At 39.2% G+C, this 25763-nt stretch overlaps 1 protein-coding gene across 3 annotated transcripts in view; it reads left to right on the top strand.

Moving 5' to 3' along the window:
- LOC122811891 (tRNA pseudouridine synthase A-like) overlaps positions 1-25763 on the top strand; it is a 353084-nt gene that overhangs the window by 16163 nt on the left and 311158 nt on the right. For all 3 annotated transcript variants that reach the window (XM_044084035.1, XM_044084034.1, XM_044084037.1), the window contains exon 2: positions 14568-14763. In XM_044084035.1, the coding sequence (XP_043939970.1) occupies positions 14638-14763 (126 nt within the window). In that variant the 5' untranslated portion in view covers positions 14568-14637. The remainder of the gene's footprint in view (positions 1-14567; positions 14764-25763) is intronic.

Genomic DNA, 25763 nt, shown 5'->3' with positions numbered 1-25763 from the left:
TTGATGGTCCTTAATGCTCTGTACTCCTAACTACAGGCTTAGCTAATAGGTTTTATGGATACAGGACATAAATGTCATATGAATTTGCAAGCAGATTTGAGTTCCGTAAAGACTCACTAAAGCATGGCTTAAGAATCTCTTTTAACAAGCAATGAAACTCCATAAACCAGTACTTCAGTTCCTATCTCTGACAAGACTCTATAAGAGGGCTTTTCATGATTCATAATGCATATGCCACTTCTGCAGAAATTCGGGGAGTCACCGGTTATACCACTATCAGCCAGAGCAATACCATCCCTAAGATTTATAATTCGAATCTAGTCTAGGCAAGCATGGAATCATTTTTTAAGTTGAGAAGATGCAGGGCAGTGAAACAGCTGTTTGTGAGGCTCCAATCAGGTACACCTAGCCCAAGACATTTTTGTGGTAATCTAGTCATCCAAGGTTTAATCCTCCACCTCCCATTTTTCCAAAAACTTATGAATTAAGGCACATATCTTCCTTTGCCATGGATTAGAATGAAGACCAAATATACGTCTGAAAAATAGAGACCGGGGGGGGGGGGTACAAAAGCTTTAATTAGGATAATCCTCTTGAAGCCAGAGTTTATACCATGAGTGTGTCCATACAATTTTTTCCAAAGTGGCTTAAGGTTACATTCAGCCATAAGAGTTGGACTCTGGTGTAGAAGAATACCCAAATATCTTGATGGCGTCTTGCACCCACTAAAATGAAGTTGTATGTCTGTGAACTGGAAATACTGAGCAGCCAGGTTTGTAGCATAAGCCTTAGATTTGTGCAGGTTAAGCCTAAATCTTGAGAGCTGCTAAATGTAAGGGTATTTGTAATAAGTGGACTCTCTGTAGTGGGGTTCTGTGAGAGGATTATGCAGTCATCAGCAATAAAAGTACATTTGTTTGAATTCCAAATAGATCCCATCCAGTGATCATTTGTGAATTACGGAATATCCTGTTCAAGGGTTTGAGAGCTAAAAGGAATATATAGGGGGATGGGGCAACCCTGACATGTGGTCTTCATTGTGGAAGGGTTGCAGAAGCTTGCCTTTGACTATTATTGCCACTTTGGGGAGTTGTGCAGCAGTTGGATTACTTTAATAAACACCACCAAAATATTGAGAGAGGATAAGACTTCCCATCAAAGACTTTTTCAAAATCCAGTTCAGAGCTATTAGTGTCTCTGGATCATTCTGAAGACCTTGCATGTGTAGGTTTAGTGCCCTAAAATGATCACAACTAGAGGTCCGTTTGACAAAGTCTACTTGAGTTAATAGGTTATCCCATGACTTGTCTGATATCATCTCATTGACCAACATCCTGGAGTGAATCTCTATATTTGACAGTGAGATGAGTATGTAGCTCTCCACACGTGTTGTGTCCTCACTGGGAGTCAGAAGGACCATAATGATTAATTAATGATTGGGTTGGGAGGGTGGCCTAATGGTTGAGGTGTTTGCCTTGCAAACACAAGGTGCAGGGTTTGAGTCTCACAAAGGATAATTGGCTAGACTTAAAATGGCTCACAAGGGCAGTTAGCCTAGTACTAATCTGTGAACCTATGAGAGATGCCGAAGAGGAGGAGGCATTAAGCTTATATTCTCTTGTAATATGGAAAGAAGTCATTAATAATAATAAGACACCTAAACAATCAAGAACTGTTGCAGTAAAAACTAAAAAAAAAACAACAGCAACAATAGGAAAATATTAATCCACATCGTAAGCACTTTCGTTTCCCAAGAACTTCATCAGATTGAAGTGAAAATAACGCACACTTTTTAAGAATCATCAGTCACATGACAGCACAGATGATAAATGCCTCTTCCTTTTAAAATACTTTAAATTCCTCATTGTCTTTAATAGTTTAAATGCATGCTACTTTCCAAGGATTATGTCTCACTTGCCATAAATGTTCTTTCTGGTCTAGCTCATCCTCTGAATCAAATATGTTATTAAAGTTTGAACAACATCAATAACAGAGAATAAAAAAAAACCTTAGTTTTACAAGAGATATCAGCATGTCAGGCCAGAGCGTTTTTCTTACCACCTGTTTCAATCGCATGTAAATGCTGTTAAATCCAATTATGCAACTTCCTTGTGGTCCTTCCTATATAAAATGCCTGACGCAAAGAGCAACATGCTGCATACACTACAAATCTGAACTTACATTTGAATATCCCCAGGAGTTTTATTTTGTATTAATTTAAAACATACTTCTATGCTTCCATTGCTAATATATTTGCAGTAAGTACCAAACTCAGTTACTTGCTGTGACCTGCTAAATCCCCTTTGAAAAACATAGTTAAAATTTGTTCCCTTTCTTTTCACAAAGAGAGGAACAACCCTATTCTTTTCATAGTTACTGGGAATCCATTAAATTTTCACCCATCATAAATAATTCTATTAATATTGCATTTGTCGACAGATGCTTTAAGAAGCATCGCCAGATTGAACTTGTTTGTATCACTGCTGTTCACCTTTGTACATGCTTCAAGCTTAGTAAGCCTGCATGGTTTAAAAAAGTGTCTCTAATGTTTTTGATCTCATTAGGAGACTCATGAAGGACTGGAGGGTTGCTTCGGCCTTAATGTGTTTTTTGTCTTGAGGGAGGTATGGTCCCTGATGAAGTTCATAATAATACTAAACTTTCACCCCATTAGTATCCCTGAATTAGGATATTTCCTTCTATCTACTGAGTAAAAAACAATTCTCTGAGAAAGGGGTAGTCAAACCCATATAAGGTGGCCATCTTGGGAGTCCATGTTTCGTCTTCAGTCAGCCACACTCCCCTCCCTTCATCAACCTTCCTCTTTTCTAGTACGGACTAATATAGGGATTTTTAATCCAGATAGCCACGCTTGCCTTAGCCTTGGCATGCAAATTATGATAGTCGTGCTCTCTGAAGATTTTCAACAGTCTGACTTGACTTTTAACTGTTTTACATTCTTGTAACATGGCTGCAGCAATATGGAGCTTCTGTAACTAGAGTGCAACCATATTACATTTAATCTTGGAATTTAAGACATGCATGTTAATAGATATGCACTAAATAGAAGACAATATTAACATCTTATTAGCAGAGAGTGCTTTAATCAAAAGAAAGACAACCACTTATAAAGTAGGAGCCAGGAATTTAGGGTGATGTGCCTGCTCAGCATGAGTCTGAGATAACACCCCAGTCCCTCCAGCCATGAGTGGTATAGAAAGATCTGAGGGTCCATCGTAGCTAGCATAATAATTAGTGTGGTATCAAGAGAAGATTGCTAGTGTGACTTGATCTGAATCTGCTCCAGTTGTGGAATTTGACGGAACAGACTTTTTATCCTTAGTTTTAGAGAGGTATCTGTCCTTTCCCTTTGGTGTCCACTTTCTGTAGGTTTTATGAAGGGCACGGTGGCAGCACCTCCCTGTGAGTCAGATTTTTCAACCACTTCTGCCAATCTTTAGATGCTGTAGAACACAAACTCCTATCCAGTAAGGGTTGGAACTGGTTTGAGAGAGCCATGGGTGTTCCTTATAAAGCCTGAGCTGTATTTTCAGTTGACTGCTTCCTGGTCCTCAGTGACTGGTCCGAAGATTGTCATGACAAGGTGCCATTCTATGGCAGAACTACAGTAGAAAAATGCAAAAAGAGGCCAGCATACACAAGACAATGAGCCAGTACCCCCAATTTCATCGTGACAGCCACATATTTTCCTGGTCCCATTGGTACCTGCAGCCCATCTCTCAGCAGTATTGCCACGTTGATGGAGTTGGTGTCTGTGGCATCCTGGGAAGCATCAGTGGTCTCTTTGGAAACTGGATGAGAAGGTTTCCCTGAAGAAATTCAAAAACCTCAAAGGGATGAACCTTATTCTGAAGTCTGATGACCAGTTTACACAAGTTTCTAAAATAAGCTGGTATACCATTTCTAAAGCATAGACTCCTGGTGTATGCAAAATCCCTAACTTCTGTTTTGGACTACTGTCTGGGAGAAGTCCTGAAACAGACAAACCTTTATGTCCCAGGAATAAGAAGAAGCGACCCACTTTAGCAATTCTGAGTACACTGCAGATGCAGATTAAGAAAGTGTGTGATAATCTGCCTCAGTGGAGTGTTTGGTGTGCTGGGCAGGTATGGTGCTGTTATGAGTGGTTGAACTGTAGGTAAATTCAGTGCCTTGATTAGGTGTACTTCCAAGAAATGGCAAAGATCATTCTTCCCCACACCCTCAAGGAAGACCTTTTCAGTCTTAATTTTTATTTTTTTTTTTGCCTGCACCTGTTTTTTTAAGTCATCCACTTTTCCTCAGATTGCATGCAGTTCATTTCCACAGTTATTGTAGATTTGCTGATGTTACTGAAGTTGGCCTGTATACTGCGGGATGCTTAAGTCAATTGTATGTATAGCAGAACCATAATGTTGCAGCATGGATTTACGGTTGTCCATCTCTCCTTCAACTCTTCTGTGTCCTCTGAAACCTTGGTGACTAGGGTTGTTAAGTTTGTCCAACTTATCAGCGATTCCCGGAATGCTGCTGGCAAAGCATCCACCATATTGACTGGGAAGGTGCCACACTGTCAAAAACGTGATTATGGTGGAGTACTGATTTAAAATATTCACAGCTGATGGTATTATAAATACACAGAGGATTAGAATGCAATGTTTGGCTGTAATAAGCTCACTGAACTGTTTATACACAGAATTCGTTAACTCTTATGGCTAGAGCTATATGGAGAAAATGTAACTCCATCATGGGACCCCCCCCCAAGTTTAATAGAACAGTTTTTATTCCGGATTTATTTTTTTAGTTTTATTTTGTTTGATAATGGACTACTGGGAAAGTCCAACTGGCAATAAATCCCATTTTCAGTAGAGGCCCAGGAAGAAAAGCTCCATTGATAAAAATACAGTTATATTACAAATGTTATATTGATACCATTTAAGTAGTAGAGGACATCACAATGAAATCCTAAAGAATTTATACAAATGAGACCAAAGAGCATATTATCAGCAGAACCAAACTTACAAATTAGATGCATACATTAGGGATACATATAACACAGTAAAGACTTAAAGAAGCTGCAAGGCAATTCAGAAGTCCTAAAACTAAAAGTAAGAAAGAGTGTTGTAAACTAAAAAAGGGGATCTATAGGAAGAAAGGGGAGATGAATCATAGAAGAAGTAAGAGTAGAAGCAGAGTAGTAGAAAAAAGTATATGTAAATTAGAGTAAGAAGATGGGAATGAGAGAGAGAGAGAGCAGATAGAGTGGAAGAGAAAGATATAGGCAGGGGGAATTGTGGGCCACTTTTAGCCTGGAGAGAGGTAAGCACAGATCCTGGTGTTAAGAAGGTATTCTTTTAAGGTGTATTTGGCTAGTAGGCATTGATCTGATGTGTAAATGAATCTTGTTCAAGGCAATGACTGTTATGTTGGGAGTATAAAATTTGTACCTTTTTTATGTTTGTGGATTTCAAGAAGCTCTTTTTCAGATGAGCGAAGAGGATGATTTGAAAGATTCTGTTTGAAAATGTTGCAGTTGGACAGACAGTGGAATATGTTGTTTATCGTTTTGTAGACTGGAAGAAGTTGGGTATACCTGAGATGATGGGGCAATTCAAGCCAACTAAATTATTTGAGGACAGAGCATTGACTGAGTGTTATATGACAGAGTGGCTGCAAATGTGTTTTCCTTGTTATAGCATTGTTCGAGTTTTGTGGCAAGTGAGATTGGTAAGAATTGGTGAGGCACACAGTAGAAAAAAGGGGAAGGTATGTATTACCAAGTGTTATTCCGGAGGAGTTGGTAAGGAATTGTTTTGACCTGTAGAGCATACCATTTTTTTTGTGTGTGTTTTAATACTATTTTGAATGTGTAAATCTTAATTTCAGTTGGTCATCTATTGTAATGCCTAGTAACTCTATTTTTGTATGATTGAGAGAAGATATTTTGAAGATATTTTTTGAGAGGTATTAGAGATTTTGGTAGAAACAGCAACATTTTAGTTTTATTAGGGTTTAGGAAAAATTGATTTTTCACAAAGCCAGTTTTCGATGGAATTGAAGGCATTTTGAGTAATGGATTTAAGTGGGGGTGGGTATTTCATGAGAAAACAAGGGAAGCCTGTTGGGTGGATGTGTATGTCATTAATTAATATGTTAAAGAGGAGAAGTAGAAGAATAGAGCCTTGTGGCACACCAATATTATCTGGGAGAAAAGAGGAGTAAGTACTGAGCCATTTTGACAGATTATTGTCAGAAAGGTAACTAACGACTCAGCTGGAGTGTTAATGTTTAGACAGATCAAGTGTGGACATTTTTGAAAGTAATTTGGAAAGAGAAACAGTGGCAAAGGCTTTAGAGAGCTCTAGATGCAGGGAAGAGAACAGGTTGTTATCTCTAGATCCGATGATGTTGCCCAAGAAGGCAACTAAGACAGTTGTATTGTGATATGGCTGAAAGCTATGTTGGGTGGAGGTTAGTAATTTTTTTTCTAGGACTGCTTATAAGATTTGCTGATTGAGGTTAGTGGATTTTTTTTTTTTTTTTGAGAAGGTGTTGTAAGATTTGCAGATGGACACATTTCTCTAATATTTTAGGGGGTGGGTAATATAGTGGCAGGGCTAAAGTTTGAGAAATCAGCAGATTTACTACCTTTAAGAAGTGTGATTTATATAAAAATATTTCCAGAGAGATGGTACACATGATTCTAAAATGGATTGATTGATTAAGCTGGAGACTGGATAAGCAACAGAAGAGGCAGCAAGTTTTAGTTATTCTCTAGGCATATAAGTTTAACTATATGTTTTATATATGAGTGGTAGAGACTTTTTTAAATGAGATAGGAGACTTGTATGAGGTGTGAACCTTGCCAGGGCTTTTGTGAAATTTTAAGGAGTTCTGAATCAGAAAAGCAGTAGAGTTTATGAAATGGGAGTTAAATGCATTAGCAGTTTGTATGGGAGAGTTGTCAGGGCAGGGGCTGGGGTAGTAGGTGTTCTACGGTGCAAGATTTGATTAATAGAAGACCAAAATCTTTGGGGATTCTTTCAGATGAATTGTAGGATGGGAGATTATGGGTGTTAAGAAGACTGGAATTATGCCTCCAGATCTAGTAAGTTTGGTAATTTAGAAAGTAGGGTTTGGTTAACTTTACAGTTTTGGAAATGATAGGCAAATAGAATATAATGTAGCAATAGCTGCAAAAAGGTTTTTTTAAGTGCCTTTTAATGGCAGTGTTGACATTTATAGAGATATCTCCCAAATACACAGCACAGTGAGCACTCCATCAAAATCAATAGCTTAATCACATAAACAACACCAAGTCAATTAAATACAGCACAAGTACTCCAAAGAAACTTACATACAAATAAAAAAGAAAGAACAAACATTAACAGGCAATAGCACCCTGGAGCAAGCATAAACAGTCAAGCGAAAACTTTTCAAAAGCGCTTTCACAGCTAAATTAGCTCAACTTCCCTCGAGGCTGAGAGGCTCAGGCTGTTTAAAAAAGGACTTTGAAACAAAATATTAGCGTATCCTTTCACGGATATATTTAAGATATGTATTATTAACATTATGCTCACGATCCCTTCAATCGTTTCACTCTTTTGCTTATAAAGATTTAATAAAAATCTTATCAAAAAAAGTATTTCAAATGCATAATAGTTATGAGTTATTATATAATAAATATATGTAATATTTATTTATTTTATTTATTTATTTATTTTATTATTATTTGACTAGGACGGGAAAGTCTGACCAGGTTCCACAGATCCTGAGAAATGCTAGAGAAATGAGGAAGCTACGATGAAGCATGTCTTGGGAACCCGAGAGGAAACCGGAAACCGGAGGCCGAACATGCAGACCAATAAAAAGGCACCCCAAGGCACCAGAACCGGAGAGAATCGAGCTGGAGAACTTCTTGCTAGAGGCGACAACCATACTGCACCACTGCTCACCAACACTCCGCCTCACATTTTTTTGCTTTTAAATTTTTTTTTAAAAAACAGTTGCTTTAAACAGCCTGAATCTGAGGAAGACCAACTGTTGGGAAGCCCAGCTTTTTTACTGTTTATGCTTTGTTTTAGTGTTCGATGGTGGCTAAATTTTTTAGTTTTCTTTTTTTATGTTTTATCTAAAGAAAGTTTTTTGGTACTTGTGCTGGCGTTATGTGGATTAAACTCTTGATCTGACAACTGTGGTGTTTATTTGGATTGAGTCGCTCATTGGTGGTTCCGGAGTGTATCCAGGTGGTTTGCACTTCAACTTGTGAGTTTCATTTATAGAGATATAGTTGAACTTTAATAATATTAAGATGGTTAGGTGGTGAAGGCTAATGAGGAGAAGGATTTTTTTTAGTTGTGGTTTAGAAGAATTTAAGACAGAGAGGGTAGTTAGATTATGACAGTGGTGTTGTAAGGCTTAGAGCAGGGTATGTGTGCTGAACACTGCAGTGATGTTGAGATAGTGATAAGGAGAATTTTTGGGAGGGCAATGAGTGGCTGGGTGGAGTTGTGGTTTTCATGACTGGTTAAATGTAGTTGGTGATATGGAAGTCTGAATAGCTCAGTATAGAGGGCTGTTTTGGGGCAGCGCATACAGGGATGTTTGGGAATGGGGTATGATGGAGAGAAAAGAGAGTGGACTGTACACGAGGGAAGACAGTAAAACGGAAACGTGTGAGTCTACATCAGAGACTGCTTAGAAGAGTGAGTTTGTATGTGTGGGCTGGAGGGAAAATGAGAAGAGCAGTCAGAAAGAGAAAGTAGGCTGAGGATATCACAAACTAAGAACATCTATGCGAATAATAGGGATAAATCTAAATATAGCTAGATTGGGCAGGAAAATTCAATGCAGTCTGATAGGAAGAATACTAAAGCAGAACAAAGCAGTGCTTAAGGGTCCTTTCCTATTGTGCTGTAGTAGCAAAGTTAAGCTAGTCAGTTCAAAAAATGATACTATAACTGCAGAGAACATCTCTTAATTAGTCTAAAACCAGTAAATGCAGGCTTGTAGTAGGGGCTCTGCAAGCTGTACTTGAAAAGAAGTTAATACTCCAAAGAAATGCATATGAAATTCTTAGCTTCAGGAGCTGGGGAGGAAACATTTAGTTTGTGGTTTCTGAAAGGAAATACGAACACTAAAGTGAGTATTTGTCAAATGTAGCCTCGTATATACAAGTTGTTACACTAATAGATAAGAGACCAAGCATAAGATCTGAGCAGTAGTAATGCTGGCAGTAACTCATTACAATTTCCTGTTTTAAATACCCCTTTTTGCTAAAGTTAAAATAATGCCACAGCAGGACTTGTAGAATAATTAAGTTTGCATATATTTACTTCTGGTGGGATGTTTTTTTGATTTTTACAAGTACACACTTAGTTGCAGTACGTGAGAGGAGATCTAATTAGTCCATTCTTACTCTGTTTGGGAGGCTCTTAATCTGCCCTCATGCCAAATCAATTCACATTCTCATTAGGAGAGGTGGTGGTATTTTTTTCTTTTGTGATTCTTCCAGTGATCCTGAAACCGCAAGCGTCTTATACAACAATGGCTGTGGTGTTAAGTGCTTCCTAAGCACGTAGTGAATTGTAGGTGGATTATCAGTCTCATAAATTAGTGCTTAACTTAAAAAAAATCCTTAGCTTTGTAGATGGTTAACCTTGTTGTATGTTGCCATTGCCTGAGCTCCATATAGCAGTCCCTGTACCATAGTATTAATTCCTATTCTGTAATATTCTTTTAAAGTTTAAATTCTGTACATTGTTAATTAACAGCATTATTGTTTGGGAGTAAGTGTTTTCTGTACTTATTCTCTTTGTATTGTTGTATTTTTGTACAAAATGTTGATTGTTTGTTTATCCTTGTAATATTACTATTTACTATTGTGTAGTAGGGCTGTAGCTGAGTTGGTCTTTCACTGTTAACAAATAAATAAATGCATAAAGTATGAATGAGTCCTATGTTCACACCCTTTCATTTTGGGGTCTTAAATTGATTCCTTAAAAGATGAAAAGAACTGATGCCTAACTGTTTTGTTTTATCAAAGATGTGCGCTTTATGCCTTGTGACTTGTTTCTCTTGCCTTGCCACCAGCAGTAGTAATAGTCACTCTAAAGCTGGCCATGAGTGAATCTTTGCAAACTGTTGTTCTGCACCTTTGGATAGTGCTTTGGATGGACCCAGTCCCCGTAAACTGTGCTCCTGTACCATTTTTGGCAAGTGCTTGGAATGGAACCAGTTTCTCGTTCTTCATCCGAAATTGGCTGCAAGTTTTAGAGATTGGAGCCATTTGATTATTTTAGGAATCATGTATTTGGTTGGCTTTGTGTTGCAAAGGAAGAAACTGACCTCAAGCTAGATGAATGAGAAATGATTAGTGATGTAAGCGGAACTGAAAGGCAGGGTGGGAGTGAATGACTGACACCAGCTTACCAATACTAAGGGTAGGTGGGTAAGGGGTCCTGATGGAGAGATGAAAAGTCCAACAATCAAAGGAGCATAGTAGTGCTGAAACTGAATTCATCCTCAAGTCTTGGTGAGTACCTTCGCGAGGTGGACCCTGTTTTTCACAAAATCTCACCAAAGCGACACTGATATATAGACTGTATTTATGTAGCATATATCATGGACAGAAGTAAATCAAAAATAAAAAAAGATAGCTGGGTGCACAAGACCCAGGATAAAAAAGTGTTTAATCCCGGTAGGTGCACTGGTGCCAGAACTGGTAAAAATGACAGTGTAGAATCCTCAAAATACAGAAACAATCCTACAGTGGGGCCAGGCACAGGGGAAGGATGGCCCCCCTGTTGTAGAAGGATGTAGTAGTCCACAAAAATGACAAAAATTGATTGGCCAAAGAAGAGCCATAAAGACAACAGAGTGGACTATTGAGGATAAGAAAGAAATTATGTATTGTTACTATTATGTAAAAAGCCCAGAATTTCCAGACACAAGATATACAAAACGATTAAGAGAGAAATTAGAGGAAAGAAAAATACTTCAGCAGGAAAAACTGTCACAAGCTTCAAATAAAAATCTGCATTCATTAATACAACAAATTTTTGAAAAACAGTATATAGGTCAAGAAACTTTGATTTCTTTGGAAAAAGAAGCCTCTGAGGAAGTGAGAAAATATAAGCAACAAAACCTTGAGATATTTGAAAAATATAAAAAATAAATATGGACATGGGAAAGAGAGAGAGATTTGATATGGTGCAATATTTATGCAAAGGAGAAAGTCAAGTTAACTAATATACAGAAGACAGTTTCAAAGATATTCGAAGAAAAATACAGGTAAAGCATTCAAATGTATGGAAAATTTCGCAATAAAAAGACTAAAAGCACAAAGATTTAATGTAGAAAAGATGATTAGTAAAGTAGAAGTTAAAGAAATAGAAGTTGAAGTTATGGAATGCCTGCAAAGTGAAGGATTTAATGTAGGTCTAAAACGGACTATATCACAGCATGATGGAGTGAGTCTCCAGAATAAGGAAAAGCAAGAAGATCAGGAGACATGTGAAGAAGAAATATGGACATGGGAAAGGAAAAGAGATGTAATATGGTGTAATATTTATGCAAAGGAGAAGCAAAACTAGCTAATACAAAAAGAGCAGCACCAAAGATATTTGAAGAAAAATATAGGCAAAGGAATCCGGATATGGAAAACCTTTACAATACAAAAAATAAGAAGACTAAGAGGAAAAGTAGAAAAAGGGATTAGTAATGGAGAAGTCAAAGAAATAGAAATTCAGGTAATGGAACAGCTGCAAAGAGAAAGATTCAGTGTAGAAAACCGAATGCAGAAAGCACCACAACAGGATAGAGCAATGGATATCCAAATTAAGGGAGAGACCAGTGGAACAGGAAGCAACAGGTCAGGTGCCATATCAAGATATTTTGGAGCCTTCCACAGGAAACCAGTATAAAAGTTCACTTGAAACTAGACAGGAAGGAAAGGAACAGGAAACTGGAAACTCTGATGCAGTCAATGTTGAGGAGTGATAGGCCAGTGAGTTTCCATATGACAAAACAACAGATGACACAAGATGAAATTGAAGAGAATGTGCCACAAGAAGATGTTATAAAACTTTCTTTAGAATGCCCGCAGGAAATGGAAAACAAGGGATGTGCCCTCGGTATGGAAGAAAAGGAGTTGAGAGAAAAGTTGCTTGATTTAATAGACAAAGACAGATATGTCAAGACCAATGAGAGAGAGACTGCAGAAGGTTGGTAAAACCCCAAAATTCAGAAGCTTGATAAAACAAATGAACACAGTAATTAGGACTGTCCATAGAGATCCATGCGATATAACAGAAGTAAACAGAATATACTACTGTGCTGCTAAATTAATAACTGATAAAACTCTACCACAGGAACAAAGGGTAGCAAGGGAAAAGGGGGGCAAAAGCGAATACCATCATGGAAATATTGAATAGAGAAAACTATAAAGCAGCTAAGACAAGAAGTGTCATTGTTAGAAAATTATAGAAGAAAGAACAGATCAACAAAAATATTAAGAAAGATAGATGTGATAAAAGCAATGTGCAGTATTGGAACAGACCAGGATCTATTATGCACTATTGGAGATAACAAACTAAACATTTTAAAACAGGTGGAAAGACAGAAGATACGAAGATAAATATAAGGGAAAAGCACAAAATAAGCAATTTACTGATGACCCAAAAAAATTTTATAGAGAATTGGGAAATAAGGTAAAAGGAATTGATGGACCGCTGAAAAAAGAGGAAGTTGATACATTTTGGAGAAGTATCTATGAAGATCCTGTGGAACATAACAAAGATGCTAAATGGGTAGAAGTAAAATAAAGAATAAGAAGTTTAAAGGTACAGGATATGAAATGGGATGAAATAGCCAGAGAGATCGAAACAAAGTTGAGAAAAGCCTCTAATTGGAAAACTCTAGGCCCAGATGCAGTACCTAACTTTTGGCTTAAAGTATTAACTTCTTTACACGAGGATCTAGCCATGAGTAAGAACTATTTATATGCACACCCCGAACAGACACTGCACTGGTTAACAACAGGAAAAACAATGCTCTTACTTGAGTGAACCTGCAAGCTTACCCTAAAAATTATAGACCAATCCGATGACGTATAAGCTATACACGGGTATTGACGCTGACAGAGTTTATAGTCATTTAGAAGAAGACTCAATTGTGACAGTAGAACAAAAGGGCAATAAAATAGTCATATGGAACAAATTCTCATTTGTTGTTAGTTATAGTGGAGAACTGTAAGAAAGGGAAGAATCTAAGTATGGCATGGATTGACCTATAAAAAAGCATTTGATAGTATCACACATTCATGGATAAAAGAGTGCTTAAACATGTATAAGGTACATCCTACACTGATTGATTACATTACATTAACCATGAAACAGTGGCAGACCACTTTGCAATTAAGCCATGATAAAGAACAGATTATTATCCCAGGGATAAAAATCCAAAGGGGGATATTCCAGGGTGACTCCCTGTCACCGTTGCTATTTTGCCTTGTCATTAATCCATTAAGCTGTTTACTTAACAGCTTAGGTCATGGCTATAATTTGGCTTCAAGAAAACAACAAAGTCTAATGATTTCTCATCTTTTCTTTGTCGATTGATTTAAAATTGTATAGCTCATCAGATGAGGAACTGAAAGCACATATATGCAGGTTGTCAAAACTTTTTCTCACTGCCTAGAGAAAGGCAACAGAAATGCTGCAAAAGATAAACTAGAAGCAAGACATACACCAGCAACCATAAAATGAAGGATGAAGGGAGAAATACTTTAAATATCTACATTCACATGAAAAAACTGACATTTTAGCACCATTTTATGAACAAATGCATAAGCAAAGTCAAGGAGGCCATCTGAAGACAGGAACGGCATCTCAAAGCCCACATCTGATGAAGTTTTACAAATGAAAACATAATTCAGGATGTTAATGCAGAGCTTTGTTTTTGTGCTTTGGTTGTGACATTAAAGGAAGAGAATTTGACTGTTTGCTAGCTTTATTGTACTTCTTCCCAGGTCTATTTGTTTTACAAGTAATCTTTGTGGACCTAGTGCAATTTTCTTTGGATTGTATATCAATAGTATTTTCCTGGACGGTAGTTTACTGTATAGATACAGTGTAATAACCGTATGTTACACAATTGAAGCTTTTATAATGCTTTATCTGTTGTCAGTTAATTATTTTGTATATTGTTATTTTTGTCTGTGAAGTACTTTCCTGGGTGGTAGTTTATAATCTTTTATATTATAGGGTTGTAGCTTTTGTTTTGTGTGTGTGCCTAGTTTTTTGTGTATTGTAATTATCTGCTTGGGCAATAATGAAATAAAAACATGTCAGATATTATAAGATGGCCCTGTGTAGCCTCCTTTAGTACTCTCCCCTCAGAAAGTGCATCTAACTGCAGCACCTGGCGTACTCTGTTCTTCCTGTCTGCTCTTCTGCTCTATTACCTTATGTATGTTTTAGATTTGACCAAGAGTCTCAGTCTGTTTTGCTGCTGAAAATGGGAGAGAAAAGCCAAAACAGGGTCTGACTTTTCTTTTTTTTCTTCAGGGCAGCGTTCCTGATTCTGTGGAGGCAGTGAAGAAACTGAGATGACATATCCCATTGTTGTACCAGTATCATGATAGGCATACCAAGAAGTCTGACTGGCATCTTCTTGAGAATATGGGACTTCAGTGCTAAGAGTTTACCATTTCTTAGTAACAGAGTTCAGATCACCCAGTGGCACAACAGCTTCTGTGTTCAGGTGAGAGTTTCATCTTTCAAAACCATGGACTAAGAATTCATAGATGTAACTTTATTACAGCAAAAGATGCATTTTTCTTTTCACTTTGATTTCTAACTTAATAATTTGTATTTTGAAGATGGAAAGGATTTGCCCTACTGCTCTCTTTTAACTTGAAGATAGTATATTCTATTCTGTTCTTGAACATAATATAGTTGGTATGCAGTTGAAAGGGGTGTCTGTCCCATGGGAAGGCAGTTTTGTGTAGCCATAATTGGTATGTTTTCTGAGCAACATGAGCTTTTCAGCCTTTACGAATGTATATGACCATTTGACATTGTTAGTGCCTACAGCATCTGTACTTGCCTCTCTATCTGAAAAGTCAGGAGGTTGCAGTTTTTATATTCCCTAATCCCAGTACTATACCATGCCTGGTCTGGATATATTAATGAATTACTGAAGTGGCCTGTTTTCAAATAAACTGCAAGTATGAAGTACAGTTGAAATATTTGCATAAAAGTAACAGAGCAAAAGATGGAGGGGTTATCGTTGGAAAATAAAGGGTAATTTAAAAAGCTCCCAAAACTGTCAGCATTGCTAGAGGAACATTGCATTGATTTGATAGCAGTTACAATACAGTATTTAGAGAATCTTAACTGGGATGTTGATATACTGTGGTTTGTATTTTCTTAGATGCTTGCCTTACTTACTTGATAACTGGATAATATGATAATGGCTTCCTCACCAGACATAGCCTAGACCAAAAGACAGAAAAATGCAGCTAAGTATATACAAATATAAATTTTCCATACAAGGTTCATAAAACAATGTGTATAAAGCCATTATGTTTAGCCCCAATAAAAGTCATTTGTTGGGCTTAAAAGTAAAAGATGATAAAGTATATTCTAAGACTCCTGCAAAACTAATCTGTAATACACCACATTTATAATAAACTAATAAATACTCCAATGGCTTCCTGATGAAAATGAGTGTGATCGATCCTTCATAAGTGCTGCACAAAGCATCACAAAACTGTAGCATTTGAATAACAGTTGCATTTTGAAAAATTTTCACATATCCATATTGCTTATGTAAACCCATGAGCACCCTGCATAGGAAAAGCGAGAAATACCCAGGGTGCCACATGCTTGCCCTTTAACTGGAAGTTACATTTATTTATTTATATGTTTTCATTACTTGCATGCTAGTGACTGCAAGTAAAAGTGTTGATTGTTAATGCATTGAATGCAAGTGTGGCACCCTACTACAGCCTGTTTTTCATTCATTCATTCTCCAATATAGGCGTCCTCTATTTCAGGGTTGGGATAGCTATATGGCTTCTGATGTAAGCAGTTGTGATAGACCCAGGTTGTTAAACATGTGCTTCAGCACTAGTGAGTTGTCAGCTGGGTGGGGGTTTGAGAGGGACTCAGCTGTAAAAACCCAGACTGTAGAACTTGTGACCCTAGAATTAAGGGTTAGGGAAAGATTGACTGTTTCGGGAGTTTTAAGTTGCTGCTCTGTGTGCTGTTTTTTATCCCTCCCCTCTAGGAAAGTGAGCTGACCCATTTCTTTTGTGGTTAGGATGAGAATGCAGATGTCAATTTGCTCCCCCTATGTTGAGGATCCACAGTCGGGAGTAGGCAGTCATTCTCATGAGGCTGGTCCCTACTGAACCTCAATCCCTTCCCACAGCATGTGATTAGAAAATTGGTGCATTTTTCAAGGAGAGAAATGACTACGTCAGTATCAGAAATGGATGTCATTACCAGACAAATGTAAATTTAACTTTGGAAGAGGCAAAACACTAGGACAGTAACGGAACATTGCACAAATTATAGTCAAGCTACACTAACTATCCATCCCTTTCAACTTTCTGGTTTAAAAGCCTGGGTTTGCATTTGTTTAAGCTCCACAGATCAGCTTTTGCATCCTGCAGAGACTACAAGAGCAACAGGAAGGAGAAAGAGATACTCTTAAGCACCTCCATTTTGATTTTTTTCATAATTTACTGCTCTCTGCCTAGTTTTTGTCGTTTTTAATTTATCTGTATTTATTTAAACTCTATTTGCTTTAATATTGCTGCACACTCAAGTGTGCTAGCTTGTACTGCATTTTAAAGTGTTTTTGCTACTGTTTTAACTGGTTTTCTGCAAAAAAAAAGAAAAGAAAAAAGTTCTAAGCTTGTTTCCCGTCTTTCTTGTAACTAGTCTAGTCCAGATACTGGACTGTTTTGTAAGTTTCTGAGCCCCCTCAGACCTTTCTGTGTTGGAGGGAAGCCTTCTAGCTCATCAGTGGGAGTGGTAAGCACTAGGTAGACTATCTACCACAAGAGGAGTGGTTTCTGGTCCAGAAATTGCAGTGTATTGGCCATTTGGGCATTTTTTTCCATCCATTTCAACTTTCTGGTTTAAAAAGCCCGTGTTTGCGCAGCGTGCAGCGGTGGTCAGCTGTGGTAAACTATTACTGGTGCCAGAAAGTTTGCTGTTCAATTTTCCCCTCAGAATGTGCTTGTTCTTTTACTTCTTGCCCTTCAGTTAGCGTAATTGCCTATCACTGTAAAAGGCTTTTGTAGCATTTATTGTAGCACACTTGGGTGCTATCAGCACTAGCTGTTCTTACATAGTAACAGCACCAGTACTTATTAGTTATGACCACCCCTCCTGGTATGATTGTGGGGCAATTTCCTGTGCTTTCTCCTGCTAACCTGGTGTACTTGGGCATTCTGAGACAGTGTGGCAACTGTCTAATGTACACAGACAACCCTCTCCTCTTACCTCCCAACACTCATACCTGTGAGACATGCACTTGTATCACAAAATTGGAAGCAGTGCATGCTCCAACCAAGACCGGACTAGCTGGTCAAGAGGAGAAGGTCAACATCTGCAACTCATTACATAGAACACACAGCCCTCCAAAACGCTAACCATCACAACCCACACGTAGAAATATAAACCATCCACCCACTTTCTCGGAGGCTCTAAATAAAAATTTACCCAAACAGAGACCCCCAAGACAGAAATGCACTCGACCACCTCAATACAGTACCAACCCCAGAACACATGGTTCACTACCACAGTGTGCCCCTCAACTCAAGCCCTTAAGGCAAAACACTTTTCCCAATGTACTAATCATAGGAGACTCAATTGTGAGGCACACTGATGTCCCACTCATTAGGTTGACCAAGGATAAGGTGACAGTCAGTTGTCTATCAGGTGCCAGGATCTACCACATAACGCATGCCCTCAGGTCACTCCACAACAAGTACAAATATGATTCGGTCATTGTCCATGTGGGTGTGAATGATCTGAGACGTACCTCCTTGTACTTCATTTAAAGAGATGTGATGGAAGTGTTGGATTATGTGGCCCAGGCAGGTATGACCCTAGCCCTGAGCAGTATTCTACTGTCGTCCAGAATGATACCACAGTACGAGCAGAAAATGATTGACTTCAACAATTGGCTAAGTTTCTGGTGTCATTCTAAAGGGATCCAGTATCTCTCTGCCTGGGACGACATGATCGACAGACCTCAATGCTTTGCCAGAAATGGCCTGCATCTCTCTCCTGGGATTCCAGGTACTGGCTACGGCTCTTGCAACCTCTATAGTGCCTTTTTTAGGCAGTTTTCCAAAGACCAAAATTCCACCGTAACAGTACAAACAAATACAATCTGAGGGTCATGCTGCTGAATACTAGAAGTCTAAATCTCAAGATGCACTCGCTCGAAGCTCTCCTCAAAATGGAGACTGAAGACATCTGTGCTGTAATGGAGATCTGGTTTAAAAAGGCAGAAAGCACCCCTGAACTCCCAGGCTACAACTCATTCCATACCTTTCGGTCCAAGAATGCAGCCGCAAGCTCTAAAGGAGGTGGTGTCTCCATATTCTTAAAGGATACACACACCTCTAGAATGGTAGCCCAACATAATGCATCTGAGATACTTCAAGTACAACTGACACTGAGTAAGACAGCGATACAAGTCATAGCCTGCTACAGAACTCCAAACATGTCCCTAGACTCACACACCAACTTCCTAAGCACCTTGGAATCTGTCAAGGTCCAACCCAATACTCTCATACTGGGTGACTTCCACTATCCTTCCATCAACTGGGAAAACTATTCAAGTACCAATGTACAGGCCCAACACTTTCTGGAAGTTATCAGTTCCATTGACCTGGACCAGCTCATTCTGACACCCACTAGAGGAAGCAACATCCTCGACCTGGTTATTGCCAACATGGGGGAGCATTGCTCCACACCTATAGTCTGTTTCTCCCTGGTTAAATCTGACCACAAACAGATCACCATGGAAATCTCCATCTCACCTACACTCACCCGCTAAGGTGGCCACCCTGAAAACTTCTTTAAAGCTGACTTTGGGCTCCTAAAAACAAAGGTGGCTAACTTCTCGACACCCATGCCAATGGAAAATAGCTGCATGACTGCCGAACCATACACCAATGCACTGTATGAGCATAAACACAAATGCAAGGACCTTGCCGAACTAAGACACTCTCCTGCAAAAAAGGAGGCCAATCTGGTGGTCCCCAGTCATCAATAAAACTGTACAATAAAAGGAAGAAACTGTTGCAGAAAAAAATGAAATCACAAGACTGGAAAACCTCCCTTGTCAGTCTCAACAAAAAGCTGAAATCCCTTATCAAATCTTCTAAAGCCAGCTATGAAGGCAGGATTGCAGCTGACACCAAAAACAACCACAAAGCCTTCTATAGCTATATCCAAAACCTCAAAGGCAATACCCAGATTTGATCTTAGTTATTTCACAATGGCACCTCCTATGCTGAGTCAACAGATATAGCCAACATACTGGCCAACAGATTCAGTGCCAACTTTACCCCTCTTCCCCCCCCCCCCCCAAGGTCTTTATCACCATACCAGATGAAAGCCTCGTACCCACCATTTCTGTGACACAGGTAAAAGCTGCATTGTCTAAAGCCAAGAATACAGCATCCACGGGACCTGATAATATCCCTAGCTGCTTCTTACATGAGCTGTAAAACGAACTGGCACCACATCTGTGTGCCCTGTTCAATCACAGTCTTACCTCAGGCTGTGTCCCTAATGAATGGTGCATTGCTGCAGTCATCCCGTTGCATAAAAGGGGAGCAACTACAGACCCTGGGAACTATTGCCTCATTATCCTGACAAGCCTGGTATGCAAAGCTATGGAGTGCATCACCGTGGACCTGCTTAACAAAGATATAGGCACTCTCCAAACTCTTGACCCCACACAGTTTGGCTTTGTCAAGGGGAAATCTTGCCTGCTGAACCTGGTTGATTTCTTCGAAACAGTTACCAAAGTTGTGGATGAGGGTAAGACAGTGCATATAGCCTACCTTGACCTGGCCAAGGCCTTTGATACCATTCCCCACTCTGGTATCATTGATAAACTCATCAAACTATGCATCAATCCTTACATCACTAGGTGGGTTGCAAATTGGCTCACAGGACCCACAGAGTGAAGTTGTGGATTCCAAGTCAGACTGTCTATCAGTCATGAGTGGAGTCCTACAGGGCTCGGTCCTGGATCCTCTCTTGTTTGGTATCTACTTCTCAGAAGTCCAGGCCAACACGAAAGGATACTGGCTGACCAAGTTCATGAATGACTGCAAGCTAGGAGTCATTATCAACTCCCCAAGTAATGCAGACATCCTACAAAAGGGCCTCTGACCAAAAGGACCAATGACTGGTGTCGTAACCATGACCTGAAGCTTAATGCCAAAAAATGTGTTATCATTCCCTTTGGAAAAAACTCAGTTCCCATGAATTACCACGTTGATGGGAGCCCACTGAAGGGGCCATAAGAGATCTGGGCATCCAGGTCGGCAGCCACCTCATCTTCGACCACCACATTGCCATTGTGGTCAGAAAGTCTTATACATGGCACATCTTATAATAAAAGGTTTCGCATCTAGGAAGAAAGAGGTCATCATCCCTCTGTACTCATCCCTCATTAGACCAAACAGTTGGAGAGGCCACAAAAGTACCTCACAAAAAGGATCCTAGGGCTTAAACACATGTCCTACATGGACAGACTCAAGAAACTTCAGCTGTTCGCAGCCTCTTATCTACTTGGAGGTGATCTCTGCTTGACTTGCAAAGCTATGTCCGACCCAGCCCTACTTGAAATGCTACACTTAAAGAAATCCCAATCCCCCCACACCACACGCTCCAGAGATCACAACCTCATTACCACAATTTACAGAACACGCTGGAGGGACAGGTTCATCTTCCAAAGACTGCCCATACTCTGGAATAAGCTTCTCATTCATGTCAAGCAGAGCACCTCACTGGCCCTCTTCAAGAGAAATCTTGACGAGTGGATGGGTAAGTTCACTCCAGGGATCATTCTAGTTGCACTACTAGATATGGGCACTGTGAACTAACATCGGGTGGCTCAGTGCCTGGGCAATTTTTTTGGGGGCTAGGCTTGTAAAGGCTCCAGGGCCCCTAGCCTAGTACATGCCTATGAACTAGCACAAGTACATCTGGTAGTTCACCATATGGCAACTGTTTCTTTTATAAATGCATTATTAAAGTATAGTACATTATTAAAGCTGGAATTTTTTTATCAGTGAAAACCATCAGGTTGTTTAGCGATGTGTTTCTATGCTGTTTTCTAGATGGGAAAATTTTCAGAATGTTTTAATTATAGACATCTGAACATTAAAATGGTCGTTGCCAGGGTGAAAACAAATGCTCTTTATAAACCCATGTCCAGTCATTCTGGGTCATGGTTTATGTGTATTGATACCTTAATTCCAAAAGGGTGTAATAAACAGGGTGGTCTTATATTTGTTTTCACACAGAACTGAAGTGGATTATACAAATTGCAGTTGCACCTGCTTTAAAAAGCATTTATACACATTTGCTGTAATAATCACATATATATCAGTAACAAGCATATTTTAGGGGTGGTTAAATGGGAGGACACCCTGGAGTTTCTGCATATGCAGGTCACCATAGATAAAGTCATGCTTGCTACATATCCTAGCAAGCTATAGGTCACCCTGTATGTCCCACGAAACTCATAGCATATACTCAGGTTGGATGGTGAAAGTCTCCTGTAGCTCTAACACCATTCTCATAGGGGACTTTAATTTCCCATCTACAGACTAGGAATCCTGCATGACCTCAAATCTGCAGGCGCAGAGATTCCTGAACATCATCGGTGCAAACACCCTTGACCCCAGTTAGTGTTTAGGCTCAGTAGAGGTTCCAACATACTGAACTTCATACACACAAATATGGGAGAACACTGTGCCCCCCCCATGTCACATCTTTAGTGGTAAGATCTGACATTAAAGTTGTCTGCTCTGAAATCAAACTCAACTTGGTAACCCCATTAAACCCAGTAACATTTATGAAGTATTCCAAGACCAGTAACAGGAACTATTCCAAGGCAAACTACCTTTTATTAAGTGATAATTTGTTAAAATTCAGTGTTCCTCCAAACCCAGATAACACAGCAGCCTATACAGAATTGTTCACAGGAACTCTAGACAACCATGTCATTGGCTGTATAGAGGACGCTGTACTTACCAGACATAACTTCAAAACTAAGTCCAAAAATGAGCCACTCTGGTGGCATTCCAAAATTAACAGATTAGCCATACTTTTATTTTTCCTTTTGTTGTACAAAGTCTGGATGTGTAGTTCTCATAAAGATAATAATTCTTATTAAATTAAACGTGCAACTAAGAGGGCTAATTAAGTCCAATAAAGCCAATTTTGAGGTCAGGATAACCTCCCGGGCAAAAGACAGCCATAAGATCTTCTTCAGTTATGTCAGAAACCTCAAAGGGAGCACACTACAGTGGGCTGAACTGGTGGGTAATGGTGCCACATTCACTGAGCAGAATTTGCTGGCTGACAAATTCAATTCCAACTTTAACCCCCCCACCACACTGCTCACTGTACCAGCCACCCCGCCACAAAATACTTTCAATTATAACTCTTACAGCTGTAAACAGAGAGCATGTTCTGGCAACGCTAGCTAAGGCCAAGAACACAGCCTCAATGTGCCCTGATAATATTGCAGGATACCTCCTGAATAATCAAAAATATGACTTTATCAGGGCTACTGGAGTTACTGCTTAACTGTAGTTTGAAAACAGGCTTTGTGCCATGAGAATGGAGGACTGCAAAGATCATCCCTTTTTATAAGGGTGGACCACCTCCAGATCTCTGAAACTGCAAACCCATTTGTCTGACTTGTATGCAAAGCCATGGGAAGAATTATGTGGATGATCAGCAAAGACATAGAAGACCTTCAGAAACTGTATCCATCCCAGTTTCCCAAAGGAAAGTTATGCCTACTGAACCTGGTAGACTTCTTTGAGAAGGTCACTAAGGCAATGGATAATGATAAAATGGTGCATACGGTCTACCTTGACCTGGCTAAGGCATTTGATACAGTACCCCATTCGGGCATTGTTAACAAACTTGTGGAATTAGGCATAAGCCCCAATATAATGTGCTGGATAACCATCTGGCTCACTGATAGTACTCGGGAAGTTAGGATTGATGTGTTCAGGAAGTTAGGATTGATGAGACCACTTCCACAATGAGACTGGTCACCAGTGGAGTCACTCAGGGCTCTGTGCTGGCCCTGCGTCTCTTCGGCTTCTACTTCTTGGAAGTCAAGGCCAATGTCAAAGGCGTCTGACTGACCAAGTTTGTGGATGATTACAAAGTGGGACAGTCATAGAATCCCCTCCAAGATGCAAACATCTTACAAGGTGCATAGACAAATAACTGGTGCCAAAGCCATGGTTTAGAATTTAGTGCCAAGAAGTACATTATAGTGCCTTTTGGGAAGTCAGCCACCCCAGGAAACTAAGTGCAATAAAACACTCCTAAAAGTTGACACACAAGTCTGGGATCTGAGAACTCATGTAGACAGTAACCTGACCTTTGACCAAAATGTTTCCAAGGTAATAAGGAAAAAGTAAAGGCACGGCATCTAAGTCCAGGGAAGTCATTGCACCATTTTACTCTGCCCTCATCAGGCACATAATTAAGTATAATGCCTCCTGTGGTATGTATCTGATCAGACACATGCAGTAACTTGAACATCCACAAAGGTTCCTTACAAAAAGGATACAGGGCCTGAACACAATGTCTTATGTGGATTGCCTCAAAGCTCTATCTTTATATTCTGTTTCCTACAGAGTATTGAGAGGTGATCTCTGCCTGGCACACAAGGCACCACTGGACTTTCTGAGCTTTCTGCACATTTGCAAAGCAAACATAATCAGAACTATTAGATCTAAAGACCGAAATTTTGCTTGCAACATAAATCGGACATGCTAGAGAGTCTTAGAGATTCCCATTCTCTGGAATAGGCTCCCCATCCATGAAACAAAGTCCATCCCTAACCCTATTTGGACAATTGGATGGGAAGTTGAAAATTCACCCAAGTCTGGTGCCTATGTCTCTGATGCATAGAGGCAGACAGTAAATTATGTCATAGTCAACAATCACCTCCTTATATAAATGTCTAAAACATATAAATTGTGGGTCACATTTGGGTTGCATGGATAGACTTTTATAAAGGCTCTAGTTGTCGTCAGCCTAGTATGCATCTAAAAACCTATGAACAAAAATATTTTCTGGTTATAGTTTTCTTAATTAAATACATTTTTCTGGCATTCATGCAGAAGTTAAAGGGTCATTTCTGTAATTTGATCAGAGCAGTTCATTAGACCAGGTTCCAGGGGTGCCTTGTATGCCAGGCAGAGATTACCTCTCAGTATTCTGTAGGAAACGGAATACAGAGCTAGAGCTTTGAGTTGCTTATGGTGCTTATTTGTGAGGTTACATTTCAGTTTCATTTTGTTCATAATATGTCATGGCTATTTTAGCACACACATACATGAGGTCATCTTAAGTGTTACCTTTAATTTACCTTTTGAAATGTATTTTATGCATAAACATCATAGCCACATTTTGTATTATTTTTACTTGGACTTCACAGTCATTTTTGAGTTTTGTACATATGTTTTAGATTTTTATTTTTATGAGCTAACATATGTTACCACAGCATTAGCCAAGTGAAAATGATTTTTTACAACTTTATTTCTGAAGATGTAGTTTAATCATTTGTGTTATCTTGATCATGTGATTTCCGTAAGGATATATAAATTTAGAAAATGAAGTCACTAAATAGATCGTACTGAAGAAGGTGTGTCCGTATCACTGAAACCAATTCACCTGATTTGGGTCTCCCTGCCCTTTTTGCTGAAGTTTGATCATTCTTTGGATTGAAAGAATGGATATGTTCAGTGGAGATGACTCCAAGTGAAACTTTATGGTAAAATACTGTGAAATGTGATGCAGATTTTTTTTACCACAGTCTTTCTAGTTTTGTTGGTTAATGTCTACAATTCAGGAAGGAGGCATCTCTCTCTCTGCCTTAAAGCTAGACTGTATGCTCCTGTGTGTTCCCTAATTGAGAACACTCCCTATAGCTGAGTAAAGAGTTAAGTTGCCAGGTATAAGTGGGATGAAGTTCTCTGTGTAAATGCTAGGTTGTGTTAAAGAAGGTAGCTGGGCAGGTCATTAATTAGAAGAATAAGTGAAGGGAACATAGCACAGAACCTTGGAGAACCTCTTGAGTACAGCGGTAAGTTTTATACCACCAGCTACAGGACAAGGTTATAATCACTGACTCCTCAGGATTTCATCCAGCTCAGTCTGAACCTTGAAGAACCTCTTGAGTACAGCGGTAAGTTTTATACCACCAGCTACAGGACAAGGTTATAATCACTGACTCCTCAGGATTTCATCCAGCTCAGTCTGAGCTTGATGCCTTCTAGTACAACCGTGACAACAGTAACTGAGACCTAACCAGTGTTTCTGAGGCGGGGCTACAGTACCTCTCTAGTGATAGTACCCTTCTCCTGTCTTCACATTACATGCTGCCACCAATCAGATTACTAATTTGATACCAGTATCTCCGGTACTGAGCAGCCATCCTGGAAGCCAGCTAACATT

The sequence above is a fragment of the Protopterus annectens genome, chromosome 9.part0 (assembly GCF_019279795.1).
Source record: "Protopterus annectens isolate FY-2018-M chromosome 9.part0, PAN1.0, whole genome shotgun sequence".
In the NCBI taxonomy this organism is placed as follows: Eukaryota; Metazoa; Chordata; order Ceratodontiformes; family Protopteridae; genus Protopterus; species Protopterus annectens.
The sequence above is the reverse complement of the archived record's forward strand: the minus strand, read 5'-3'. Positions and strand labels throughout refer to the sequence as shown.